This window comes from Leopardus geoffroyi, chromosome A1, assembly GCF_018350155.1.
Source record: "Leopardus geoffroyi isolate Oge1 chromosome A1, O.geoffroyi_Oge1_pat1.0, whole genome shotgun sequence".
NCBI lineage: Eukaryota > Metazoa > Chordata > Mammalia > Carnivora > Felidae > Leopardus > Leopardus geoffroyi.
In genome coordinates this window covers 124,028,886-124,055,086 of record NC_059326.1, presented here as the reverse complement: position 1 = coordinate 124,055,086, position 26,201 = coordinate 124,028,886, and the positions used below count along the sequence as shown (strand labels likewise).

The following is a 26,201-nucleotide window of genomic DNA, read 5'->3' as shown; positions in this document are numbered from 1 at the left end:
GCAAGGAATACCACAGAAAATGGTGGAAGAAAGCAGAATAAAAATAAAGCTCTGACTTAAAAAAAAAAAAAAAAAAAAAAAAAAAAGCAAGATTCAATCCATATGGAAAAAATAAGTTCTCCACTTGCAGAATTTGTAAAAGTTCTGTGCACCAGCCAGGTTCTCATTACTGCTAGGGCTGTGCCTACAAAAAGGCCATCTGTGCAATGTGTGGAAAAAAGGTTTTGGATACCAAAAACTACAAGCAAACATCTGTGTAGACGTGTCAATGACATTTCTGACTTTTTGATTTTACTTTTTGCTTTGAATTTCCAAGGCATAACATAGATATTCAAGTTAAAAATAACACGTTTTAAAACGATTAAAATCAAACCATTGATTAGTTGACTAGTATTCTTTTTTTTGCTTTCAAGAAGTTCTTAACAACAGTGTAACTAGTATTCTGCCTTAGTTCTTTTCCTCACAAGCTTGTTGAACTAGCATAATTGGCCAACAAAATGAAAAATACTTTCCCAGTTCTGTATATACTTTTTATTTGTCATATTCATATAAGTCTTATCCTCACCCTCTACCTTATATATATCAGAGAACTGAGAAGGATATTACAACTGATATTTTGCTCTGAACATGAGACTTCTAACTCTTCCCTTATTCCCTTCTTGCTTGCATGGTTCTTAGAATGAGCACTCTCTTTGTTAACTGTAGGTTCACAGAGCATTGAAGTATCCAAGACCACTATTGCTGAATTATTTGTTCTTGATGCCAAAGTGCCAGTCCCTTTCCTACAAAAATACAGAGTCAGCCCGTGTCTGTCCAAATGAACACACTGAATTTCAGAATAATACAGGTTATGCACATTACCTTGAATTCAAACGGTCATGAAAGCCAAAACAACAGTGTTCATCCATGGTAATGTGTAACAAATGAGTTACTACTCTTTAGGAAGTCTCCTTGAAACAAAAACCAAACTTTTCTTTTTTACCTTCCCTCCCTACCCCCCAAAAATAAATAGAACAAAACCAAAATAAATAGGTAAAACAAAACAAAACAACTTGGGGGTGCCTGGGTAGCCAGTCAATTAAGTGTCCGACTTCAGCTTAGGTCATGATCTCATGGTCCATGGGTTCAAGTCCCACAATGGGCTCTGCACTGACAGCTCAGAGCCTGAAGCCTGCTTCAGATTCTGTCTCCCTCTCTCTCTGCCCCTCCCTGGCTCACACTCTGTATCTCTCTCTGTCTCAAAAAAAAAAAAAAAAAAAAAAAAAAAATTTGAAAAAAATTGAAAAAAATTGAAAAAAATTTTTAAATAAATAAACTGGGATTCCATAAAGATTATAAAAAAAAGCACATTTCAATCAAGTAATACTAATTACATGGCTGCACTGAGTTCTTCTGAGAACTCCACTGAGACTTAAACAAAAATCTCTAAAGTAAACCTTGTTTTGAATGGCATTCCAGGGTGCCTGGGGGGCTCAGTCTCTTCTTGATTTCGGCTCAGGCTGTGATCTCTTGGTTGTGAGATCCAGCCCCACACTGGGCTCTGTGCTGAGCATGGAGCCTGCTTCAGATTCTCTCTCTCCCTCTCTCACTGCCCTCCCGCCCTCAAAATAAATAAATACACATTAAAAAAAAAATGGATGGCATTCCAGATGTACATACCCAAAAGAAAATTTTCGGGCTTCCAAATAGATCTGAGTGATCAACTCTCGAGTTGGTGCTACAATAATACACTCTGGTTCCTGCAGATCTTTGAAACGACTGGCTGTTATTCCATCACGCATCATATGTGCCAAAATTGGCAAGAGAAAAGCTGCCTAAAGTTAAATTACATAGTATACGAATTTATAATACATCATCCTTCTCCCTGTAGAAATAAATCTATTCCTTATTTCCTTACAGTCTCTAGATTCTTCCTCCATCTTGCTGGTAAATTTAAGATAACAGAAGAAAACAGTTTTAGTTCAGTGAGTTTTTAACACCTCAATCTTTATGCTCATATTACACAATATAAAATTTTTGATATTTTTCAGTTTTTTAAAAAGCACACCCATTGATGCTAAATAAATTAACATTAACTTATTTATAGAGGGGAATGTACATATAACTTGATGTAAATCACTGCATTTAGCAATTATTCTAAATCTGTCCTTTTGGAGTAGTGATAAAATTATCACTCCGAATTCATGACAAAAGCGTTACACAGAGCAAAAATTGGGAAATCATTCATTTGGATTACTCACCCTTACTGAAGTTAATGGGGCAAAAGAAATGTTTTGTAATAGTTTTCTCATTAAGATACTAAAATCTACCTCCAAAGTAAGGTTTAAGTCACACATCAGCTGCTATATTATATAACTCACTTATTATCCCCTCAACTCTACTATGGAGGCTGATTAAGGTTAAAACAGCATGAACCAAAATTGCATGATTCAGAAAGCATAGTCTTTAAGACTCATCTCACGGAACCCTATTTAACAGATCCCAGAGGTAAGTCTTAAGACCAGCCCGATCTCATCCGAGTTCTTTTGGATAGCATAACCTGAGGTTATTTTTATAACCTCTAGTACTTTCACCCTCTGTCATTTTATTTCAGATATTAACATGTTCCAGAAGGAGTTGAGCACTCTTAAAAAAATGAATTAAACATTCATTTTGCTTCATTCAGAAGCAAAAAACATGAGTATTTATGACAGTTCATTGAAATTATCGATCTACCATTCAACCGAAAAGATTCAAACTACTTGAAAAAAAATTAAGTTCAAAAACTATTAATAGTTTGATTATGGAGAGTACATGTTGGAAAAGGACTTACAGTCTTTCCAGACCCTGTCTGAGCACATGCCATCAAATCTCGCCCTGCTAGTATAATAGGAATACTGTATTTTTGCACAGGAGTAAGCTTAGTATAACCAGCTTTAGCAATGTTGTTATTCAGTGTCTGACAGAGATTAGCTTCCTCAAAAGTCTAAAAAAAAAAAAAAACAAACAAGGCAGGGGAGTGGGGGGGGGGCAGTGATTAAATTCCATATATCACACGCAGATCATTCCATAAACATATCCCATTTGAGTTATTCTTAAGTTTTTGTTAATTCCATTCTATATACTAAACTTACTTTACCAAGATGCCCCTACTCAAAAGTAATAAACAGAGCCTATATATTATTACTTTATAGAATTAAAGAATATTCCCTATAGATACTAGTTCTAAAAACAGTTTCTCTGATCTCTCAAAACCTGTGAAATACAAATACTCTGATCAGTAATAATGGCTCATTAATCAACAGGGGACTGTAAGCTCCCCTACTCCTTAGAAAATCATTCTCCTAAAACAGACTTTCTCAAATATTTAGGAAGCAGACATCTTGAATCTCTAGAAAAATATCCTTTTTAGATTTAAATGAAGTTCTCATCCTGGTTTGGGAATGTGAAGATGAAATTTAATACTTTCAACATAGTTATTAATTCTACTGTACATGGTAGATGTGGTTCTTAATTTCTAACCTAAGCCATTAAGTGCTGAAAATGAGATTTTTATATTCTTTCGTATCAACCTATGGAAATGTACCAACTATTTTAAAAACAAAGTTTGCTACACAGTCAATAAAGATATAAGTATCACACTGACCAGAATTGCTGGTGGTGCATCATGTCCAGATACTTCTACAAGAATAGTATCATATTTGTCAAAGTTTATGCCTGTCTGATAATGTGCAAAGATGGAATCCTCATCCTCAGGTGGCGGAGGTGGTATGTAGGTCACCTTTGGTCCTTAGAATTCAAATAAAAGAAAGAGCTTACATCACAAGGACCAGAAGAAAAGAAAGAGGGAAAACAAGAACTGAATCTCAAATTTTAAATGCTGTAGAACTTCCCAATGTTTACCATTCAACTTTTCACTTCAAATAAAAAAAAGTCAACTCTGCTTTTAAGTATTTTTCATTTTTATTAAAATACAATAGAAATTCATGGGATCACACAAAAATTAGTATACCTTGAGTATCACCACTTTCTCCTCCTTCAGCTTCTGACTTCCAAGAATCTTAAAGGCAATCAAACCAAAACAAGATATAAATGGTTTTTATTTTTTAATTGAAGGGTAAAAGAACTTTGACCATAAAAATCAAATACTTTATCTAAAGTAAAACTTACTTTTTCCAGAGCCTGTTATTACTTCTTCATTTAAACCTTTGTAACCACCTAATTTAAAAAAATCCATACTGACAATTAGTCAAGATAAAAGGCTGTGCACATCTTTATTTTCATTGCTTGTTTTCAAAGAAAATAAGTTCTAAAAATGGACAGACATCTTTAAAGTCCCTTCACACAAACAAGACAATTTTGATAAATAAAATCCTTAACAATTTTAGGTTTAACAATTAGGTTAACAATTAGGTTAACCTTAACAATTAGGTTTCCTTAATACTCAAAATGCAGCTGATACTGTTATATATTATTAGTTTTTGTTTCAGCTGTTCTGTCCCTTTCCTAATTCCTATACTCCTCAGCAAAGGAATCTATTTTGTAAAATGAACTAAAAGTCCATCTGTATTGGGGTATCCCCACTACCATTCCCAGGTTGTATGATTCAGTAGGACTCAGAATATAGTCATACTCACAATTATGATTTATTACAAAGGACAGAAAGTAACATCAGCAAAGGAAAAAGGTGTATGGGACAAAATCCAAAGATAACCAGACATAAGCTTCTAAGAGTCCGCTCCCAGTGGTGTCACACAGGACTAATTTCCCTAGCCCCAAGTTGTAACAACACCTTGGAAACACTGCCTACCAGAGAAGCTCATTAGAGACTCAGTACTCACGGTTTTTATTAGGGGCTGATAATGTAGCCACTTTCTGCCTCGCAAATACCAGGCAGAAATTTCAGACTCTCAAAAGAAAAGAAGGTATTAAAACTACATTGTTGGGGCGTCTGGGTGGCTCTGTTGGCTGGGTGGCTCAGTTCATGAGAACTCATGATCTCATGGCTCATGAGTTCAAGCCTGGTGTGGGGCTCCATGCTGACAGCTCAGAGTCTGGAGCCTGCCTCAGATTCTGTGTCTCCCTCTCTCTGCCCCTAGCCTGTTTGCGCTTTGTCTCTCTCAAAAATAAACATTAAAAAAAAAAAAACAACCGCTACATTGTTGTACAAACAATTCAGGCACAGTGAGCCATTCTTACACTACTCAGGGTGGTGAGAACCCTCCCCAAATCCAATTTCCCGAATACTAGACAAAGAACAACCTTGTAAGCAGGACATTCAAAGAACAACAGTCAGGACTGTTGCGTTCACTCTTTTCCATACAATACCCCATGGTTTTTAGACAATAGTTATCTATTGTGCCACTTTCAGGTATTGTCAGAAAAAAAGAATAAGGACTGCACTGGATTTAAAAATCTAACAAGATACATTTTTACATGTAAGCGAATTTTGTCCTGAATATCCTTGTCCAAACAAGATTTGAGCATTTGTAAATATGGTTTAACTAACCATTAGTAACCTCTTTCTATAATGAAGAATCTAAGAATCAAGAGGGTAAAACAGAGGCAATTCAAAGGAATTGTCTCTTTCAATGCTCTGAGAGTACTAATGATCACTGAGGATTTTTCAGAGAAATAAAACAAGCTTTATTATTTTCCTGGTCAGGAAAGCATTTTAACTTTTATATGACATTTAAATATTTCTAACTCTAAAAAAATTTTTCATAGTACAAAATCATGTATACTCGACACCGTTTATCCCTTTTACCAAATCAAATCAAATAACTATCTCATAAGAAAACACAGTTTTGTTTTTTTTAATTTATTTTGAGAGAGGGGGCAGGGAGGGCAGGAGTGCTGTCAGGGCAGAGCCCGAACAAGGCTGGAACTCACAAACCATGAGATAATGACCTGAGCCGAAATCAAGAGTCAGATGTTTAACCCACTAAGCCACCCAGACGCCCCCCAAAACATACTGTCTTAAGAACTTATACATACATATTTCAATCTTCAACATCTGCACAGTATCCCATTTTATGGTTATATTATTTAGTAAACCATTATTTATTGATGAATTCTGGTTGACTTTCAGTTTTTACTTATTATAAATGAAGCTTCAGTGAACACCCTTGTGCATACACTGAGCAAATACATCTATGATATATAATTCCTATAATGGAACTGCTATACTGAGGAGTTTTAAGTAACTCCCAGAACAGGCAGAGAAAATGTATATTCCTCAAAGTGTATAAAAGTACTAACAGTTACTTTTAACATCAAAAATTAAATTTGGTTATTATATAATGCCCTTCTTCATCTCTTGTTACAGCCTTTAATTTAAAGTCTAGTTTGTCTGATATAAGTATGGCTACTCCAGCTGGAACAGCTGACAGTTATAAATGTCTATGCACTGAATACAGGAGCCCCCAGATATATAAAACAATTACTCACAAACATAAGCAACCTTATTGATAAGAATGTGGTAATTGCAGGAGACTTTAACACTCCACTTACAGAAATAGATAGATCATCTAGACACACGGTCAATAAAGAAACAAGGGCCCTGAATGAGACATTGGATCAGATGGACTTGACAGATATATTTAGAACTCTGCATCCCAAAGCAACAGATATACTTTCTTCTCGAGTGCACATGGAACCTTCTCCAAGATAGATCACATACTGGGTCACAAAACAACCCTTCGTAAGTATACAAGAATTGAAATCATTCCATGCACACTTTCAGACCACAGTGCTATGAAGCTTGAAATCAACCACAGGAAAAGTCTGGAAAACCTCCAAAAGCATGGAGGTTAAAGAACACCCTACTAACGAATGAGTGGGTCAACCAGGCAATTAGAGAAGAAATTAAAAAATATATGGAAACAAACGAAAATGAAAATACGACAATCCAAACGCTTTGGGACGCAGCGAAGGCAGTCCTGAGAGGAAAATACATTGCAACCCAGGCCTATCTCAAGAAACAAGAAAAATCCCAAATACAAAATCTAACAGCACACCTAAAGGAGATAGAAGCAGAACAGCAAAGACAGCCTAAACCCAGCAGAAGAAGAGAAATAATAAAGATCAGAGCAGAAATAAACAATATAGAATCTAAAAAAACTGTAGAGCAGATCAACGAAACCAAGAGTTGGTTTTTTGAAAAAATAAACAAAATTGACAAACCCCTAGCAAGGCTTCTCAAAAAGAAAAGGGAGATGACCCAAATAGATAAAATCATGAATGAAAATGGAATTATTACAACCAATCCCTCAGAGATACAAACAATTATCAGGGAATACTATGAAAAATTATATGCCAACAAATTGGACAACCTGGAAGACATGGACAAATTCCTAAACACCCACACGCTTCCAAAACTCAATCAGGAGGAAATAGAAAGCTTGAACAGACCCATAACCAGCGAAGAAATTGAATCAGTCATCAAATATCTCCCAACAAATAAGAGTCCAGGACCAGATGGCTTCCCAGGGGAGTTCTACCAGACGTTTAAGCAGAGATAATACCTATCCTTCTCAAGCTATTCCAAGAAATAGAAAGGGAAGGAAAACTTCCAGACTCATTCTATGAAGCCAGTATTACTTTGATTCCTAAACCAGAGAGACCCAGTGAAAAAAAGAGAACTACAGGCCAATATCCCTGATGAATATGGATGCAAAAATTCTCAGGAAGACACTAGCAAATCGAATTCAACAGCATATAAAAAGAATTATTCACCATGATCAAGTGGGATTCATTCCTGGGATGCAGGGCTGGTTCAACATTCGCAAATCGATCAACGTGATACATCACATTAATAAAAGAAAAGATAAGAACCTTAAGATCCTGTCAATCGATGCAGAAAAAGCATTTGACAAAATTCAGCATCCTTTCTTAATAAAAACCCTTGAGAAAGTCGGGATAGAAGGAACATACTTAAAGATCATAAAAGCCATTTATGAAAAGCCCACAGCTAACATCATCCTCAATGGGGAAAAACTGAGAGCTTTTTCCCTGAGATCAGGAACACGACAGGGATGCCCACTCTCACCGCTGTTGTTTAACATAGTGCTGGAAGTTCTAGCATCAGCAATCAGACAACAAAGGCATCAAAAATGGCAAAGATGAAGTTAAGCTTTCACTTTTTGCAGATGACATGATATTATACATGGAAAATCAGATAGAGTCCACCAAAAGTCTGCTAGAACTAATACATGAATTCAACAAAGTCCCAGGATACAAAATCAATGTACAGAAATCAGTTGCATTCTTATACACTAATAATGAAGCAACAGAAAGACAAATAAAGAAGCTGACCCCATTCACAATTGCACCAAGAAGCATAAAATACCTAGGGATAACCTAACCAAAGATGTAAAAGATCTGTATGCTGAAAACTATAGAAAGCTTATGAAGGAAATTGAAGAAGATATAAAGAAAGGAAAAACATTCCGTGCTCATGGGTTGGAAGAATAAATATTGCCAAAATGTCAATACTCCAAAGCTATCTACACATTCAATGCAATCCCAATCAAAATTGCACCAGCATTCTTCTTGAAACTAGAACAAGCAATCCTAAAATTCATATGGAACCACAAAAGACCCCGAATAGCCAAAGGAATTTTGAAGAAGAAGACCAAAGCAGGAGGCATCACAATCCCAGACTTTAGCCTCTACTACAAAGCTGTCATCATCAAGACAGCATGGTATTGGCACAAAAACAGACACATAAACCAATGGAATAGAATACATACCCCAGAACTGGCTACAAATGTATGGCCAACTAATCTTTGACAAAGCAGGAAAGAATATCCAATGGAAAAAAGACAGTCTCTTTAACAAATGGTGCTGGGAGAACTGGACAGCAACATGCAGAAGGTTGAAACTAGACCACTTTCTCACACCATTCACAAAAATAAACTCAAAATGGATAAAGGACCTGAATGTGAGACAGGAAACCATCAAAACCTTAGAGGAGAAAGCAGGAAAAGACCTCTCTGACCTCAGCCGTAGCAATCTCTTAACCGACACATCCCCAAAGGCAAGGGAATTAAAAGCAAAAGTAAATTACTGGAACCTTATGAAGATAAAAAGCTTCTGCACAGCAAAGGAAACAACCAACAAAACTAAAAGGCAACCAACGGAATGGGAAAAGATATTTGCAAATGACCTATCGGACAAAGGGCTGGTATCCAAAATCTATAAAGAGCTCACCAAACTCCACACCCGAAAAACAAATAACCCAGTGAAGAAATGGACAGAAAACATGAAAAGACACTTCTCTCAAGAAGACATCCGGATGGCCAACAGGCACATGAAAAGGTGTTCAACGTCGCTCCTTATCAGGGACATACAAATCAAAACCACACTCAGATATCACCTCACTCCAGTCAGAGTGGCCAAAATGAACAAATCAGGAGACTATAGATGCTGGAGAGGATGTGGAGAACCGGGAACCCTCTTGCACTGTTGGTGGGAATGCAAACTGGTGCAGCCACTCTGGAAAACAGTGTGGAGGTTCCTCAAAAAATTAAAAATAGACCTACCCTATGACCCAGCAATAGCACTGCTAGGAATTTACCCAAGGGATACAGGAGTACTGATGCATAGGGGCACTTGTACCCCAATGCTTATAGCAGCACTCTCAACAATAGCCAAATTATGGATAGAGCCTAAATGTCCATCAACTGATGAATGGATAAAGAAATTGTGGTTTATATACAGAGTGGAGTACTACATGGCAATGAGAAAGAATGAAATATGGCCCTTTGTAGCAACATGGATGGAACTGGAGAGTGTGATGCTAAGTGAAATAAACCATACAGAGAAAGACAGATACCATATGTTTCACTCTTAGGTGGATCCTGAGAAACTTAACAGAAACCCATGGGGGAGGGGAAGGGAAAAAAAAAGAGGTTAGAGTGGGAGAGAGCCAAAGCATAAGAGAATCTTAAAATCTGAGAACAAACTGAGGGTTGATGGGGGGTGGGAGGGAGGGGAGGGTGGGTGATGGGTATTGAGGAGGGCACCTTTTGGGATGAGCACTGGGTGTTTTATGGAAACCAATTTGGCAATAAATTTCATATATTGAAAAAAATTAGATTAAAAAAATTAAATTTGGATTACAATAATGTTAACCCCTTGTAGGTAAACCAAGTAAAAACTCACCTCGTCCACTTCCACTGCCACTTCTGCTTTGGTAAGTGTCACCATTACCTGTAAGGCATTGTTCTGCAGATTACTTAGACATATAGCTATTTCTATTCAAATACTGAGTACTGAGGATACCTGGTCCCTTTGTCCATCCATCTCTTAATTCTACATTTAATTTAAATCTTTTCCTCATGTGAACACTTTAAAGCCTTCATTGTTTTTTTAGAGAGAGAGTTTTAAGTTCACAGAAAAATTGACACCTCCCTCCTGCCCTCACATTTTAACAGCCTCCCCCATTATCAACATTAGAAGTTTATCATATTAAAAGTTTACAGTAGGGCTCACGTTCGGTGTTATATTCTATGGGTTCGAAAAAACATGAAATGACTTGTATCCACCATTGATGTATCATACAAAGTATTTTCACTGTTCTAAAAATCCTTCATATTATTCCTTCCTGCCCCCAACCCCTGGCAATCACTATTCTTTTTACCCTTCTCCAAAGTTGTTCCTTTTCCAGAATGTCTTAAAGTTGGAAAGTATTTAATAAGTAGCCTTTTCAGATTGGCTTCTTTCACTTAGTAACATGCATTTAGGGTTTCTACAGGTCTTTTCATAGTTTGATGGCTCATTTCCTTTTAGTACTGAATAATAATCTATGGTTTAGATGTGCCAGTATATACACATTTACACATTTTTATCAACAATCGTGTTGCTGTGTTTTTTCATTTTCTCCTCAAATCACCTAAAGAGTTCTTTCTTTGAAACCACTGCAAACTTCATTTTCCTTTCTCCAATTCAAGCTATATTTACACATCAAATTAACTGGTAAGTAAGAGAGAAGAAATAATTCACAGTGCACAAATTTTATAAGGCAGGCAAAACTGCCCATGTATATAAAGCAGATCTAAAAATCATAGAAAATTATGAGCTAACCAAGTATACTTAAATACATCTATTAGTTTACTAATTGTAGAGCTGAAAACATATATGAATGTTTAACATTCAATAAGAAATTCTATTTCTCACCTGCACCACTTAAAGTTGGTCTTCTAGAACCAAAAAGGCCACCAGCACGCTGCATCCCCTCATCTCGTTCATATTCACTATCTGTATTTGTACATAATGAGATTATATTACTTTTAAGAGGTTTTAAAATGACAAAGAGAAGAAAATCTAAAAGAGTGACAAGAAAATCAAGTGATAGTGCCAGAAGTTAAAGATATGAGGCAAAATAGTTTAAATTGTAAAGGAATCACAATGAGCATTTTTCTAAGAATCACACAAAGGATTTCTCCATAAATTATTTCTTTGAATTACAAATGACTTCCTCAAAACTTTTATTAAAATTATTTTTTTTTAAAGTTAGGGCCAGTACTACGTTAAAACATCATATAAACAAAAGTTAAATAACCTCCAAAAAATAGCACTGCTACTGCCCCAGAAACTTCACATTGCATAGCCTTTTTGCTTATTCTCCAGAACAGTACCCGCTTGCTCCCACTGTTGCTAAATCAAACCTTACAAGTCCTGAACAACCCCTAGACCCTTACACTTTTTTAAAAGTGACAATTCACTAATCTCCTATACATCTATTAAATTATTACAGATTTAGTTTTGACTTCCAAAACCACTCATCTTTCCTCCTCCATTAAGAGACACACGCAGGGCGCCTGGGTGGCGCAGTTGGTTAAGCGTCCGACTTCAGCCAGGTCACGATCTCGCGGTCCGGGAGTTCGAGCCCCGTGTCAGGCTCTGGGCTGATGGCTCAGAGCCTGGAGCCTGTTTCCGATTCTGTGTCTCCCTCTCTCTCTGCCCCTCCCCCGTTCATGCTCTGTCTCTCTCTGTCCCAAAAATAAACATTGGAAAAAAAAAAAAAAAGAGACACACGCAATCCAGCAGTGACTTCTGAAGTCAATACCCCTAGCTCTAAAAAACGATGGCTGAAGTTGTTAGAAAGCCAAATTGGTAAAAGAGGGTATAAAGGAGGGTACAGTCTTAGAGAAGGCTACCTATTTCTAAGGTTGGCTTTTATGATGAAGGCTTTAAAACAGTAATATTAGGCACTTGGGTGGCTCAGCTGGCTGAGCACCCTACTCTTGGTTTTGGCTCAGGTCATGATCTCACAGTTTGTGAGTTTGAGCCCTGCATTGGGCTCTGTGTGGACAGAGCAGAGTCCACTTGGAATTCTCTCTTCACCCCCACCCCTTTCCCACTCTCTCCCTCTCTCAAAATAAATAAATAAACTCTAAAAAAAAAAAAAAAAAAAAAAAAAAACACAAAGTAAGATTAAAGAGCTGAGTCACACAAACTTCTATAAAGACTCATCTATTCCAACAGGTATGCAATTAGATATGTGTCTAAAAATGTCATATATTAATGTAAGCAATTATATACCAGCTACAGTGTAAGCTCTTCTCATATAATCCTCTCAACAAGCTTAACTGATAGGTTTTATTTTTTATCATTTCCTTCTTAACAGATAAAGCACACCATTTGCAATTCACTACTAACTTGAACTTCCTAGACCAAATCCTCCACGGCGACCTCGGAAACCACCTCTTCCACCTCTTCTGGATGACCCTGAAGCTTCTGAATCATTTCCATCTTGATAGCCTATAATATGAAAACACACACAAGAACAACACAAAATAACAACAAAGAAATCTTGGAGAAATGGTGTCCAAATTTATTTTAAGCCTTGCATAATTCAGTAACTTTACATATTTTAAGGCATTAATAGTTACTAAAAAGAAATGCCATATTTGACCTATAAATGTTCAACTTTGGGGCACCTGGGTGGCTCAGTTGGTTGAGCGTCCGACTTTGGCTCAGGTCATGATCTCGCAATCTGTGAGTTCGAGCCCCGTGTCCGGCTCTGTGCTGACAGCTCAGAGCCTGGAGCCTGCTTCAGATTCTGTGTCTCCCTCTCTCTCTCCCCCTTCCCCCACTCATGCTCTGTCCCTGAATCTGTCTCTCTCTGTTAAAAATAAACATTAAATGTTCAACTTCACTACCATAAACAGATATAGCTACAATTTAAAAAAAGAAAAAAACCCACTGCTTTCTGAGAATCAAAACGAAAAATAACCAGAGGTAGTTAGTTGGCTGGCTCAGTCAGTAGAGCTTGTGACTCTATTCCAGAGTCTTGAGTTCAAGCCCCACATTGAAATGAAGAGTTTATTTGAAAAAAAAAATTTTTTTGATGAAAAAACTGTCACTTGCAAAACACTGAAAATTACCACAAATGTATCATTAACAACATTTCTACAATGAACAGAAGCATTAGATAAATCTAGGCTTACATTTGTTCTTTACAGAAAACAGTAAAACATCTTACTCAAAGCAGAGACATATAGACATATACAAAGCCTGATTTCCTACTATAAACACTTTAAATTCAATTAAATACCAAAAATCAGTATAAATATTTCAAATAACATATGATCCCACCTAAGGCAGAACGAGGTCAATTCAAAACTAAAACGTCAACTGGGCAGAAAATAAAGAAAGTGAGATTCAGTTTATGAACTTGCCACTATTTACAAACAAACTTCTCAATAAAGGTAAAAATTCTACCTGTATTTCTTGATACTGAATTATATATGTTTTTAAAGCCTATTTATAAAATAGGGCAGACTTAATTCAAGGTAGATTCATGGTGATACATCTACAACCTCAAACTTAGATTCCTCAATCTAGCAACAATCTCTTTATCAATACTTATATCCACCTTTTCTAAATTATTTATTTGTGCCTCTTTATCTTTGAATAAACCTTGTTAGAGTTTATCTCTTCTCAAGAAACAGTTTATTTTTTTGACCCACTTCTTTTTAAGGTATGTTACTTTGGTGTGAGCACATGAATAATAAAATGAAAACCTATAGACCTACTAGCCAGCTTAAAACTAAAAACGTTCCCAGGGCACCAGGGTAGCTCAGCTGGTCCAGCCCAGTCCAACTTCAGCTCAGGTCATGCTAAGTTCATGGGTTCAAGGCCCAAGTCGGGGTGTGTGCTGACAAGCGTGGAACCTGCTTCAGATCTGTCTCCCTCTCTCTCTGCCCCTCCCCAGCTTATGCTGTCTCTCAAAAATAAATATATTAATAAAAAAAAAAAACTAAAAATATTCCCAAGACCTAGGGAGACCATGTATAGTCTTTCACCCTATGTTTCCCCCTTCCTCAACCAATATCCTGAATTCTCATTTCCTTGCTCCTATTTTAATTTTACCAACTATGTGCATATCTTTATGCAACATATTGTTCAGTTTGTGTTTGAGCTTTATATAATGGAATCTTATAGAATATGTATTTTTTATCTTGCTTCCTTTTATTCAACTTTTTGTTGATGCATACTTCCTTCACTTTTAGTGCTGAATAACACTCCACTGTATCTGTTTCATTCATGTCTATTATCTTTTTAACTTCCTTCTACTGAGTTTTTAATTACTTAAGTTGAATACATTAATTTCTTTTCTACTCAATGCATTTAAGACTACAAACATTCTTCAAAAAGTCAGCTGCTTTAGCTGTATCCCTTAAGTTTTGATGTTTTTACTGTCCATTCAGTTCTAAATACTTTATTATTTCCATATGAATTTTCAGAAATTGAGAAATTCAGTTTCCAAACCACAAGCGTTAGGCTTTTCATTATGGATTTCTGTTTTCACAATACTTTAACAAGAGGACATAGCATATGATAAATTCTACAGTATATTTTGAGACTTGCTTTTGGCCTTAATTTATGGCAAAATTATATCTATTTTCTAGATGCTGTAAAAGAATGTGTAAAAGAAGGGTGTGTATTATTCCAAACAGAAATATTAAATCAGGCTTAATAACTAGTATTCAAATCTACTGTAGTCTCTATAGTCTTACTCATTTCTGGTCTGCTCATTCTATCAGTTTGTAACAGAAAAATGGTTTAAACCTAAGATTAATGGTTTAACTAGAATTTGCAATTTTTTTCCATGTAATTTTGTCTACTTTTGCTTTATATACATAAGAATATATTGTTAGATTTCAAACCATGTTCCAAACTGTAATATTTTCCCAGTGAACATGCCTTTTATCATTAGGTAATTATTTCTTTATCCCTAATATGTCTGCTTTAGTCTATTTTGTCTCCTACTTCTATATCAGCTTTTGGGGGTTCATATTGGACTGACATTTTTCTCTTTATTTGCAACTCTGCACTGAAATACATGTAACTATACACATATTATGATTATTGACATTGATTTCTTACTTCTTTCATCCTCTTTTGTGTTTTCTCTTTCCTGAGTTTTTTTCAACTTTTTTTGTTCTTTCTGTCCTTCTATTAGATTTCCCAAATGCTACATTTTATGCCTTTACTGATATCCTTCAATCTCACCATGAATATTTTATAAATATTTAAATTAGGGGAATCTGGGTGGCTTAGTCAGTTAAGCATCCAACTTCAGCTCAGGTCATGATCTCACAGTTCGTGGGTTTGAGCGCTGCATCAGGCTCTGGGCTGACAGCTCAAAGCCTGGAGCCTGCTTCAGATTCTAGGTCTCCCTCTCTCTCTGTCCCTCCCCCCGCTTGTGCTCTCTCTCTCTCTCAAAAATAAATATCAAAAACAAATTTTTTAATAAAAAATTAAAAAATAAATTATCTTCAACCTTGTCTATTTACTACAAAGTCCTGCCCTTCTACTGGATTTCCTCCACTAGTGAGTTATACATTATGTACTTTTTCTTATTATCTTTCAGTTTTACCATTTTTAAGAAATCCTGAAATTAGTTTCAATCCATTCTCTTTCCTACTGAGGTGACAAAGAACTAAAGTCTTTTCATTTGTTAGTATGTTGGTTCTTTGTTTCTAAAACACCTAAATTAATTACCATCATTTATTACTATCTTCTACAAGCAATACTTACTTAGGCTTACCAAGATGCTTACCATTTTTAAAACGTGTATTTATTTAGTTTTGTTCATCATTGCTTCCTACTTCTTGTTGCAGTTTCCTCTTACTAGTAAATATGATTTAGTAGTTGTTTCCTCAGCGGTATGACAGTACTAAACACTATCTTTATCTCAATGGTATTATTTCTCTCTGATAACTACATTTTCTGGATATAACAGTTCAGATTCAGAACTATTCTCCTCAGAATTCTACATTCTCCTCTATTCTGATCTCTACCTTTATTGGAAAAAAAAAAAACGCAGAAAAGTTCTGCTATCAATCTAATGTTCTTTTACAGGTGGGTCAGTATTTTTTCTGATAGTTCAAAATATTTCTATCTTCATAATTTTGCAATTTCAATACACATATAGGGGTGTAAGTTTTTTTTAATTCTCTCTGTAATCTTGTGCCTCCTTAACTCTAGAAAAGTCTCTGAACTATTCTTTGAATAGTATTCTTCCCGTCCCTCTTTCATCTTCTGTGTTCTTTCCTCAGGAGATACAGAGACATATGTTAGAGTAACAGAGCTTCTTATTTTATCTTCCCTAGAAGATACCTTCATGTTTTCCATTCCCAAATTTAGAGAATTTCTTCAGATCTCTATATAGACTCATTTATTCTACTCATCTTTAATCTGTTTAATCCATTCATTATGCTCCCAATCACTACTGCTTTCTGTAAATTCAATTTGGGTCCTTTTCGAAACTAGCTTCTCTGCTGAGCCAACGATTATAAAATGACTCAGTACTTCCAGTACCAAAGCTTAATAATTCTGTACACAAGAGAAACACAAACATTTAAATGAAGATGCTTTCCTTTTCCTGTAACTAATGCCAATTTCCAGTTATGTAAGAAGTCTAATAACTTGAGGTAAAAATAACATGGATGTTACATACAATTAAAAATCTGCATGACCTTCTTGTTTGAAGGTAGGGACACTATGTATCCCACATGGTCATAAAAATAATTTGTTTTTAAATAAAGAGGTTAAAAGGTAAGTAAAGCACTACAGAGGTTACAATGAATGAACTAGATCTACACTTTCAACATACAAATCTTTAAAAACAAGGAATAAAAAAAGTCACAAAAAGAGGGAGAGTGCTTGGCTGGCTCAGTCAGTAGAGCATGCAACTCTTGATCTCAGGGTTTTAAGTTCGATTCCCACGTTGGGTGTAGAGATTACCTAAAAATAAAATCTTAAAAATAAGTCACAAAAAGGTATAATAAATTTTTATCAAAGTATGAATATGAAATATATACACACACCAATGTTAAATTAACTCTGGGAAGAAGATATAAAATATAAAGGGAAGATGAATCTTCCAACAATTATGTATCTTTTATATATGAAATATACATGACAAAATGTTCCTGTTAAATCTAGGTAGTGGTATTCAAGTGTTTGTAATAGAATATTCCGTGCTTTTCTGAGTTATTGAAATATTTCAAAATTTACCACTTTAAAAGTCACTTTTCATAAATAACATTAATTTTTTTAATGTTTATTTTTGAGAGAGAGAGAGACAGAGACAGAGAGCAAGTGGGGGAGGGGCAGAGAGCGAGAGACAAAGAATCCAAAGCAGGCTCCAAACTCTGAGCTGTCAGCACAGAGCCCAACGCAGGGCTCCAACTCACAAACCATGAGATCATGACCTGAGCCTGAAGCCGGACGCTTAACGACCTGAGCCACTCAGGCGCCCCAACATTAATGTATTTTTAAAGGTGACACATTAGTCCTTCCATGAGGTGCGTTCTGCATTTCATAAGGGACAGATGACAAACTCTTACAGCTCTTAATGATGTCTGGTAACAATCCTCAAAAAGGCGTAACTTTATAAATCATTTAAACTTCGGGTAAAAGAAATATAAACATCTTTTCTTCATTTAAAAAAATACTTACCATAAATTTAGTGAGGTCACTCAACCTTCAATATATAAAATTCAATTATATTTCTATATACCAGGAAACAAAATGAAAATTTTTAAATGATATGGATCAATGACATCAGCAAAAATGGCAAAGTAACAAACTCCAAATTCTGCTACTCCAAAAAAAGAAAAAAAATGGACAAAAACTGTCAGAATAAAAATTTTCCAAAATGAAAGTTAATCAGACTTGCAGTAACCCAGAGAATATTTTAAGCTGATTCTCAGAACGGTGAACTCTGTGGCATATTTCAACTTACTTCAGTCCCATCTCCTGGCAATTCCACTTCTAGGCATATATTCCAAAGATGCAAAAACAACGACTCCAACAGATAAACATATATGAATGTTCATACGAGCATAAGAGCATTTTATATATACAATGGATAATTATTCAACCATAAAAAGAAAAGTTCTTTGTTCTGATACATACTACAACATGAACATTGAAAACGTTATGCTAACTGAATTAAGCCAGACAGAAAAGGGCAAATGTCTTATGACAGTTATCAGGACATGCCAATCAAAACCATAATGAGATACCATTTTACACTCACAAGGATCACTACTACCGAAATGACACACAATAACAAAGACTGGTGAGGATACAGAGAAGTTGGGACACTCCTACATTGTTGGAAGGAATGTAAATTGGTGCAGCTGCTGTAGGAAACAATTTTTCAGTTTCACTCCTAAGTATGTACACCATAAAAATGAAAACACATGTTCACATAAAACTTGTACGCAAATATTTATAGTAGCATTAGTCATAATAGCTCAAAAGTGGAAACAACCCAATAATCCATCAGGTAATGAACAAACAGAACATGGTACACTGTGAATTATTAATTAGCCATTAAAAGGAATTAAGTACCATCACATGCTACAACTTGAAAACATCATGGTAAGTAAAGGAGACACAAAAAAACCACATATTATATCATTTCATTTACATAAAGTCCAGAATTGGCAAATCCATAGCTACAGAAAGTCAGTTAGTGGTTGGGTTGCTAAAGGATGGAGATAAAAGGGAAATGGGATGAATTGCTAATAGGCACAAGGTATTTGGGGAGTGGGGAGAAGGAAATGTTCAGGAATTAAAGAGTGATGATTTGACATACAACACAGTGAATATACTTAAAACCACTGAATTATATACCTCAAAATGGTGAAGCTGATGTTATATGACAAATTAGATAAATAAACATAAGTATCACAAAATATCAAATACTAAAGTAAAGAAAGACGTATAATCACTCACTAGTGAAAACTGCAAAACATAGGAAAAACTCAAGATTTACGATGGGGATATTCAGGATTTGGAAGCACCAATATTTGCAAAGATGGCCATTCTCTTCAAACTAATCTACAGATTCAGTGCAATCCCCAAAATATCCCATTAAGTTTTTTCCTGGAAATTGATAAACTGAATCTGAAAGCCACATGGAAATGCAAAAGACTAACAATAACCCAAGTAATACTAAAGAACAATAAACTTGGAAGACTTACACTACCAGATATTAGGACATATTATGAAATTACACTAATTTAGGCTATATGGCAAAGGTGTGAAAATACAGAAACTGACCAATGGAAAGGAACCAAGTCCAGGAATAGTTCCACATAAATACTGTCGCCTGATTTAGGACAAAGGCAGCCTAGCAGTGGAGAGTGGAAGGGAAAGTCTTTCAGAAAGTGATACCGGATCAACTGCACACCCTTATGGGGAATATAAATGGACCTTGATCCCTATCTTACACCATATAAAAAATGAAGTCCAGATGAATCACAATCTGAATGTGGAAGCTAAAAAAATAAAATTTAACAAGAAAAAGAGAAGACAGTATTTCCGTTACTTTAAAGGGAGCAAAGAGTCTCCAAATATAAATGTTATCCAAGAGTTATTTTTATTGTTCTTGCAAATTTTCTGTGTTAATTTGCAAATAAAAAGGTAAAAATAGACACCCCAAAAAAAGGTGGCAAAAAACTTCAATCAGCACTACACAAAAGATGATGTGCAAATCGCCAGTAAACATACGATGCATTGCACATTTTATTAGCCCATCAAGAAAAGGCAAGTTAAAACCACAATGAAATATATTACCACAGACTTAACAGAATGGTTAAAATCAAGAAGAAAATACCAAGTGAGGTGAGGATGTGGGAGTGTACCTCAGTATATTTATCTTGAAAACATTTGACAGTAAAAAAAATATACAAAATCTATGAGCCAACAATTCTATTTCTGAATATATAACAGTATCACCAAAAGCAATGTACTGGAATATCCACAGCAGCAGTTTCAAAATAGTCCAAAACTGGAAGACATCCCAACAGCCATGTACTGTTCTGTACAGCAGAACAGTAAAACAAAAGAATCTATATAGTAATGATAATGATTACAACTGCAACCAACACTATGATTGCATCTCACAAACACATTAAGCAGAAAGAAGCTGGAAACAAAACAGCATGTTGTATGATTCCATTTATATTAGGTACAAAAACAGAAAATCTGTCCCGCCACAAGTCAGAATACAAATTACCCATGTGGTGGGCAACTTGCTACTGAGTGAATATGATCATAAAAGGTGCTTTTGAGGTGCTAGTAATTTCTACTTCTTGATCTGGATGCCTATGAACATGTATGATGCATGCATACGTCTGGTACTTTATGTCATATTTCAATATAAATTTAAATACACTTCTATTTATGCACACATACTTGTATTTACTCACCACCATGTGCACGCTTTCCCTACCTTCAAATGTATACAACTCCAAAGAACAGCGATCAGGAATCCCCAAAAATGACTGTTTCCCTGTAAGTCACCCTGTATTAGTCAATAGGCCAGGATCAAGCACATAGAGCTTTTGGCTTCTGACTGCATCCCATAAGTATGAGTTAAGTAGATTTAAAGAGAATAGTGAGGAAGATACTCACTGTTCTGCAGAAAACAACCAAAAATTTAAAACTAAGAGCAATACTTTAGGAATATTAAGTGTTAAAATTGCTTGTTAAAGGAAAAGCAATTCTAAAAGGGGAGTCTGGCTTTTACTTAAATTTCCTTGCCATTATTACATGTCCCCCTGCAATTATCATTAAAAAATTCAATTTATGAGGTAAATAGCCATCCCTCATTCACCACCAAATTCCTCCCTACCTCACAGCCCTAAGAAGGTTATACTGAAGTCCACAAGTCCTAGCTTCACTAGGGAGCGTGGGCTAACTATTCAATAGGGAAGGAAAAAGCCATTCCCAAGTTATGGTGAAAATACTAATATATCTGATTATTATATAGTTCCTAAGGATAAACTCTTTTAATATAAGGAGATTTAATATCTTTTAATATAAGGATTTTCAGTAGTTTTTATCCATTTTATAAGTTCACAATGTGTTGTTGAAATATCAAAAATAAAACCCACATGTCAACCCATAAATGATTATCAAGAATTAAGCATGGTAATGTTTATACCATCTCAACTCAACTTCATCAGAGGCAGGATTAGCAGAGTATGATAGAGCATTGCCAGACTTGAACAAAGAATAATCTACAATTTCTTCCCTCATCTCCAAATATTCTATTCAGAGACAATGACATCCCAGTTCATATATATTGTGAATGGCCAGAACTCATAGTCCCTATTCTGTACTTCATAGCACATTCTGGAGATCTTCAGGGAAAGAAACCCAATGACATTAGAAAGTGTAAGTACAAACTGTTCCAAAATATGGTCCTTACCGCCTCTCTTGGAAAATCCTCTGTTCCGTATTTGATTATCTTCACAGTCATTACTAGATTCTTGAATAAAAATTTAACATGTGAATAGTATCTAAATAATTAATTTTAAAGGTGAAATATCTAAATAGCACTGTCACAGGACAAATTAGTGAAAAAATATTTTCTTAAAGTAAAATAACATTTTAATGCTTGAAACAATTTTAGCAACAAATATAAAGACATTATTGAGTCAACTCCCTATACAAATCATTTAACATATCTAAATGTTAAATGTTAAGCATACAATTGAGAACTCACTTTTTGCCAACTGCCACACACAAGCCAAAAAATAGGAATTTCAAAATGTTAGTATGACTAAAAATGGTTTCAGAAACATCTAAACTATTAAGTAGTCAAGTGGTTCTGAAATGTAGGCCATAGGCCACTAGAAATACATGGCTATTTTTTTTTATAATGCTATCAATATTTCTGTAATTTGCCTTTCTTAATAAACCTCAGGCATTAGAGGCTTTTTTTAATGCTAACTTTTCCCTAATCATCCTAATGAAAGAATTTGCAGATATCCCATCTTTTCTGTTTTTAGTGACATTATCAAATAACATTACCACAGTTTTTAAATAGAGAATAACTACACTGAAGCCTAAGAATAAGCTAGAAAGTGGTTAAAAGGAAACTCCTAGAACCCACCCCCAGAGATGTTTATTTTGAAAGAATAGGTGAGAGCAACAAATGATTAATTTTTCAAAATTTAAAAATATGTTACTAATATGACCTTTAGTAATAACTTTATAAAACTCTTTCTAGAAAACTCCAGCAAAGCCATATTTGGGAAATAAAGAAATGGCTTCAAGAGATCTTTATACATGTCATGAAATGTTTAAAATCTGGTAAGTTTAAGTCACAGTAATGTCATCAAGTGGTTAGACAGCTTAGAAGCTATCAGTTAAGTTCCTTGCAAAAATGCTAATTTAACAATTAATATTGTTCTATAAGAAATAACCCAGAGCTCTTGTTGCAGGCTCCTACTTGAAATGAAGTCAACAACTACCAAACATTCCTTAAGAACAATCTAACAACCAGACAACTTTCTAGAAAGCAGGATTTAATACTACAAGGGAACTTAACAAGAAGGAAAAAATTGGGGAAAGGTTAGCACACCCTGGAATAATGATGACAGCTAACACTTATTGCCTTATATGAAAAAAAAACAACCTATGAATTAATTTGAGAAGTGAGAAGGAGAAAGAAGTCTCACATTATTTTTGTCCAATTATTCCCCTAAAATAAACCTATATTTTGACCACACTGGGAATTAAAATAGGCTAATGGCATTAGGAGAAGTTGGGTGAAGGGCCCACTCTAACTTGTTAACTCTAACTTTCTAACTTGTTGTAAGTCTTAGACTATTTCAAAATAACAAGTTATTTTAAAAAATCACTGTATGGAAATGCAAGCTGGTACAACCACTCTGGAAAACAGTATGGAGGTTCCTCAAAAAACTAAAAATAGAACTACCCTATGACCCAGCAATTGCACTACTAGGTATTTATCCAAGGGATACAGGTGTGCTGTTTTTAAGGGACACATGCACCCCAAGGTTTATAGCAGCACTACCAACAATAGCCAAAGTATGGAAAGAGCCCAAATGTCCACTGGAATGGATAAAGAAGATGTGATATGTATGGTATGTGTGTTGTGTGTGTGTGTATGTATGTATATATATACATACATACATACACACACACGTGTGTGTACATACATACACACACACACACACACGTATACATGTATACAGGATTTAATGTATATATATACACACACACACATACCATACATACATACATACAAGGGAGTACTACTCAGCAATCAAAAAGAATGAAATCTTGCCATTTGCAACTACGTGGATGTAACTGGAGGGTATTATGCTAAGTGAAATTAGTCAGAGAAAGATAAATATATGACTTCGCTCATAGGAGGACTTTAAGAGACAAAACAGAAGAACATAAGGAAAGGGAAACAAAAATAATATAAAAACAGGGAGGGGGACAAAACATAAGAGACTCATAAATATGGAGAACAGAGGTTTACTGGAGGGGGTGTGGGAGGGGGGGATGGGCTAAATGGGAAAGGGGCATTAAGGAATCTACTCCTGAAATCACTGCTGCAGTATACGCTAATTTGGATGTAAATTTTAAAAAATAAAGTTAAAAAATAAAATCACTGTAGAGTTAGAAGATAAAGCCAAGGATAAAAAAGAGAGATTATCCCAACATCAGCTATGACCACATTATATTATTACTTATGTAAAAATCACTAAAACTGTATAAAATATGTAACTTAAATATAAAGACACTTTAAACATATAAACATAAATAACACATAATACATTGATTATATAAAACATACCAAATATATATTATTAGTATGCAAAAATGTCACATATTATAGCATTTGATATAATATCACATAAAATTATTAAAAATTAATAGTAATAACAGAATTCAGTATAGTTTAGCACTGTTCTAAATGAATAATATGTACTAACTTTTTAAATCTTCACAAAAACCTTATGAAATGGGTATTATCATCTTTTATCAATAGATAAAAGCTATACCAGCTAGAGGAAACAAGACTGCAGGGCAAATAACAACCACAAAAGATGCTATTCATTTGCATGCAGAGTAATAGCTTCTATCATGATACTAAAATCTGTTCCTGGGCTTGCCAACAACAACTGTAAGAACAAAAGAATTCAATCCATATATATGTGGGTATGTGGGGTTTTTTGGGGTTTTTTTGTTTGTTTTTTTAAGGGGACATAAGCTTGAGAACAGAAGAAAGAAGACGAAAGAGAAGAAAGCAGACCATTTTAGAGGAAACAAGTTCTCTCAGGTGCCAGGAGAAACTGGACTTTGTGCTCAAAAGCACAAATTGGTTAGGTGAACATGATCTTGAAATATTAACTGATTTAAAAATGGGAGATTAGGTAGAACAAAAATGGAAAAGAATAAAAATTGTTTTTTTTCTTCTGTCAAATATTACTTCTATGTTATGTACATTTTCATTTGAGTAAGATATGAAAAAATGCAGAGACAATTAGGCAGGATGAGACTGACGACAGTTTAGGGAAACAGTCTTATTAGAGATATTAAAACCCCATCTAACTCCAAACAGGTTTTAAGGTGATCATTCTAGGCTTGGTACTGATTTTGAGAATCACTGTTAAGAGTATAAAAAGATTAGGTCTCAAATAAATCATGAAGATGGATGGCACTTACTGTTTACCATGAATGTGTGTGGTATTAAACTTCATATTTTCACACACATTTTCATTAAGTTTGCCTAACAACCTTTTAATATGATGGCCTCCACTCTGCAGAATAGCAAATTGTGGCTCTGACAAATTAAGCAACTTGCTCTAAGTCATTTAACTAGGTCACAAAGCAGGGCCAGGAAACAAAGTTGCAAATCCAAAATGTATTATGTCATTACGTTTCCATAGATAAGTGATTACCAAACAAAATGACATCAGGATCACCAGGCAGGCTTTTTAAATACAGGTTCCAAGGCCTCATCCAAATCTACTTAATCAGTAGAAAGCACTATTAATTTTTATAATCTATCTTCTGATAACACTACTCTACTCTCATCATTCTCTTTACTCCTCCAAACCAGTGTGTCAGTACTTTTGATAGAAATGCCTTGATAGCAGCAGTCATCTACATACTCATGAATCTTTTTCCACTGTCAAGAATTATGTAAGTCTGAATAGGGAGCTGCATGTCCCAAACTCTATGTGTATATGGACATGGAGTTTTGATTCTTAACTTGTTCTTTCTATTATCCCCTTTTTCTTAAGGTAGCAAACCATTCAGAAGTTGTACCTCATAGACTAAGTCAAATGGCAACAGGCCAAACTAGGATGCCTGAATTCGTGGTCAGGGCTCTGGTTATAATTGCTGTATGAAAGTGGGTTTGAATAAATTAGAACTGAAAACCACTGTGACACTTAATCCTAGTTTTCCCTTTAGCATGTACTCTGAACATTCAATTTTAAAACCTGCTACAAAAAACATTAAACTTACGTCTCCAGAAACCAGAGCTATCACCTTCTTCAAACTTGTTATTTGAAAAACCTATACAAAATAGAAAATTAAACTTGCAAATTTCTGAAAACAATTACCTGTATCTCTGTGGTAAACAAACCAAAAGACAAAGGGAAAAAAACAGCAAAACAAGTGCTACTTGTTATGATGCCCCTTTCATACAGGATAAACTACACAGAACTATAAATATAAATACTGAATAAAAACTCACACGGGTTGGGGGGCACCTGGATGGCTCAGTTGGTTAGGCAACCGACTTTGGCTCAGGTCATGATCTCACAGTTTGTGAGTTTGAGCCCCACATCAGTCTCTGCGCTGACAGCCCAGAGCCTGGAGCCTACTTCAGATTCTGTCTCCCCTCTCTCTAC

At 35.2% G+C, this 26,201-nt stretch overlaps 1 protein-coding gene across 8 annotated transcripts in view; it reads right to left on the bottom strand.

The window, feature by feature from the left end:
• DDX4 (DEAD-box helicase 4) overlaps window positions 1–26,201 on the bottom strand; it is an 88,283-nt gene that overhangs the window by 23,367 nt on the left and 38,715 nt on the right. For 4 of the 8 annotated variants that reach the window (XM_045493533.1, XM_045493489.1, XM_045493509.1 and 1 more), the window contains 10 exons: window positions 25,813–25,863; window positions 21,728–21,787; window positions 12,646–12,747; window positions 11,161–11,241; window positions 10,147–10,209; window positions 4,150–4,197; window positions 3,992–4,039; window positions 3,626–3,768; window positions 2,813–2,965; window positions 1,660–1,814 (listed from right to left, as the gene is read on the bottom strand). In XM_045493533.1, coding sequence (XP_045349489.1) covers window positions 1,660–1,814; window positions 2,813–2,965; window positions 3,626–3,768; window positions 3,992–4,039; window positions 4,150–4,197; window positions 10,147–10,209; window positions 11,161–11,241; window positions 12,646–12,747; window positions 21,728–21,787; window positions 25,813–25,863 — 904 coding nt within the window. The remainder of the gene's footprint in view (window positions 1–1,659; window positions 1,815–2,812; window positions 2,966–3,625; window positions 3,769–3,991; window positions 4,040–4,149; window positions 4,198–10,146; window positions 10,210–11,160; window positions 11,242–12,645; window positions 12,748–21,727; window positions 21,788–25,812; window positions 25,864–26,201) is intronic. The other 4 variants (XM_045493513.1, XM_045493526.1, XM_045493498.1 and 1 more) reach the window with 3 other exon arrangements.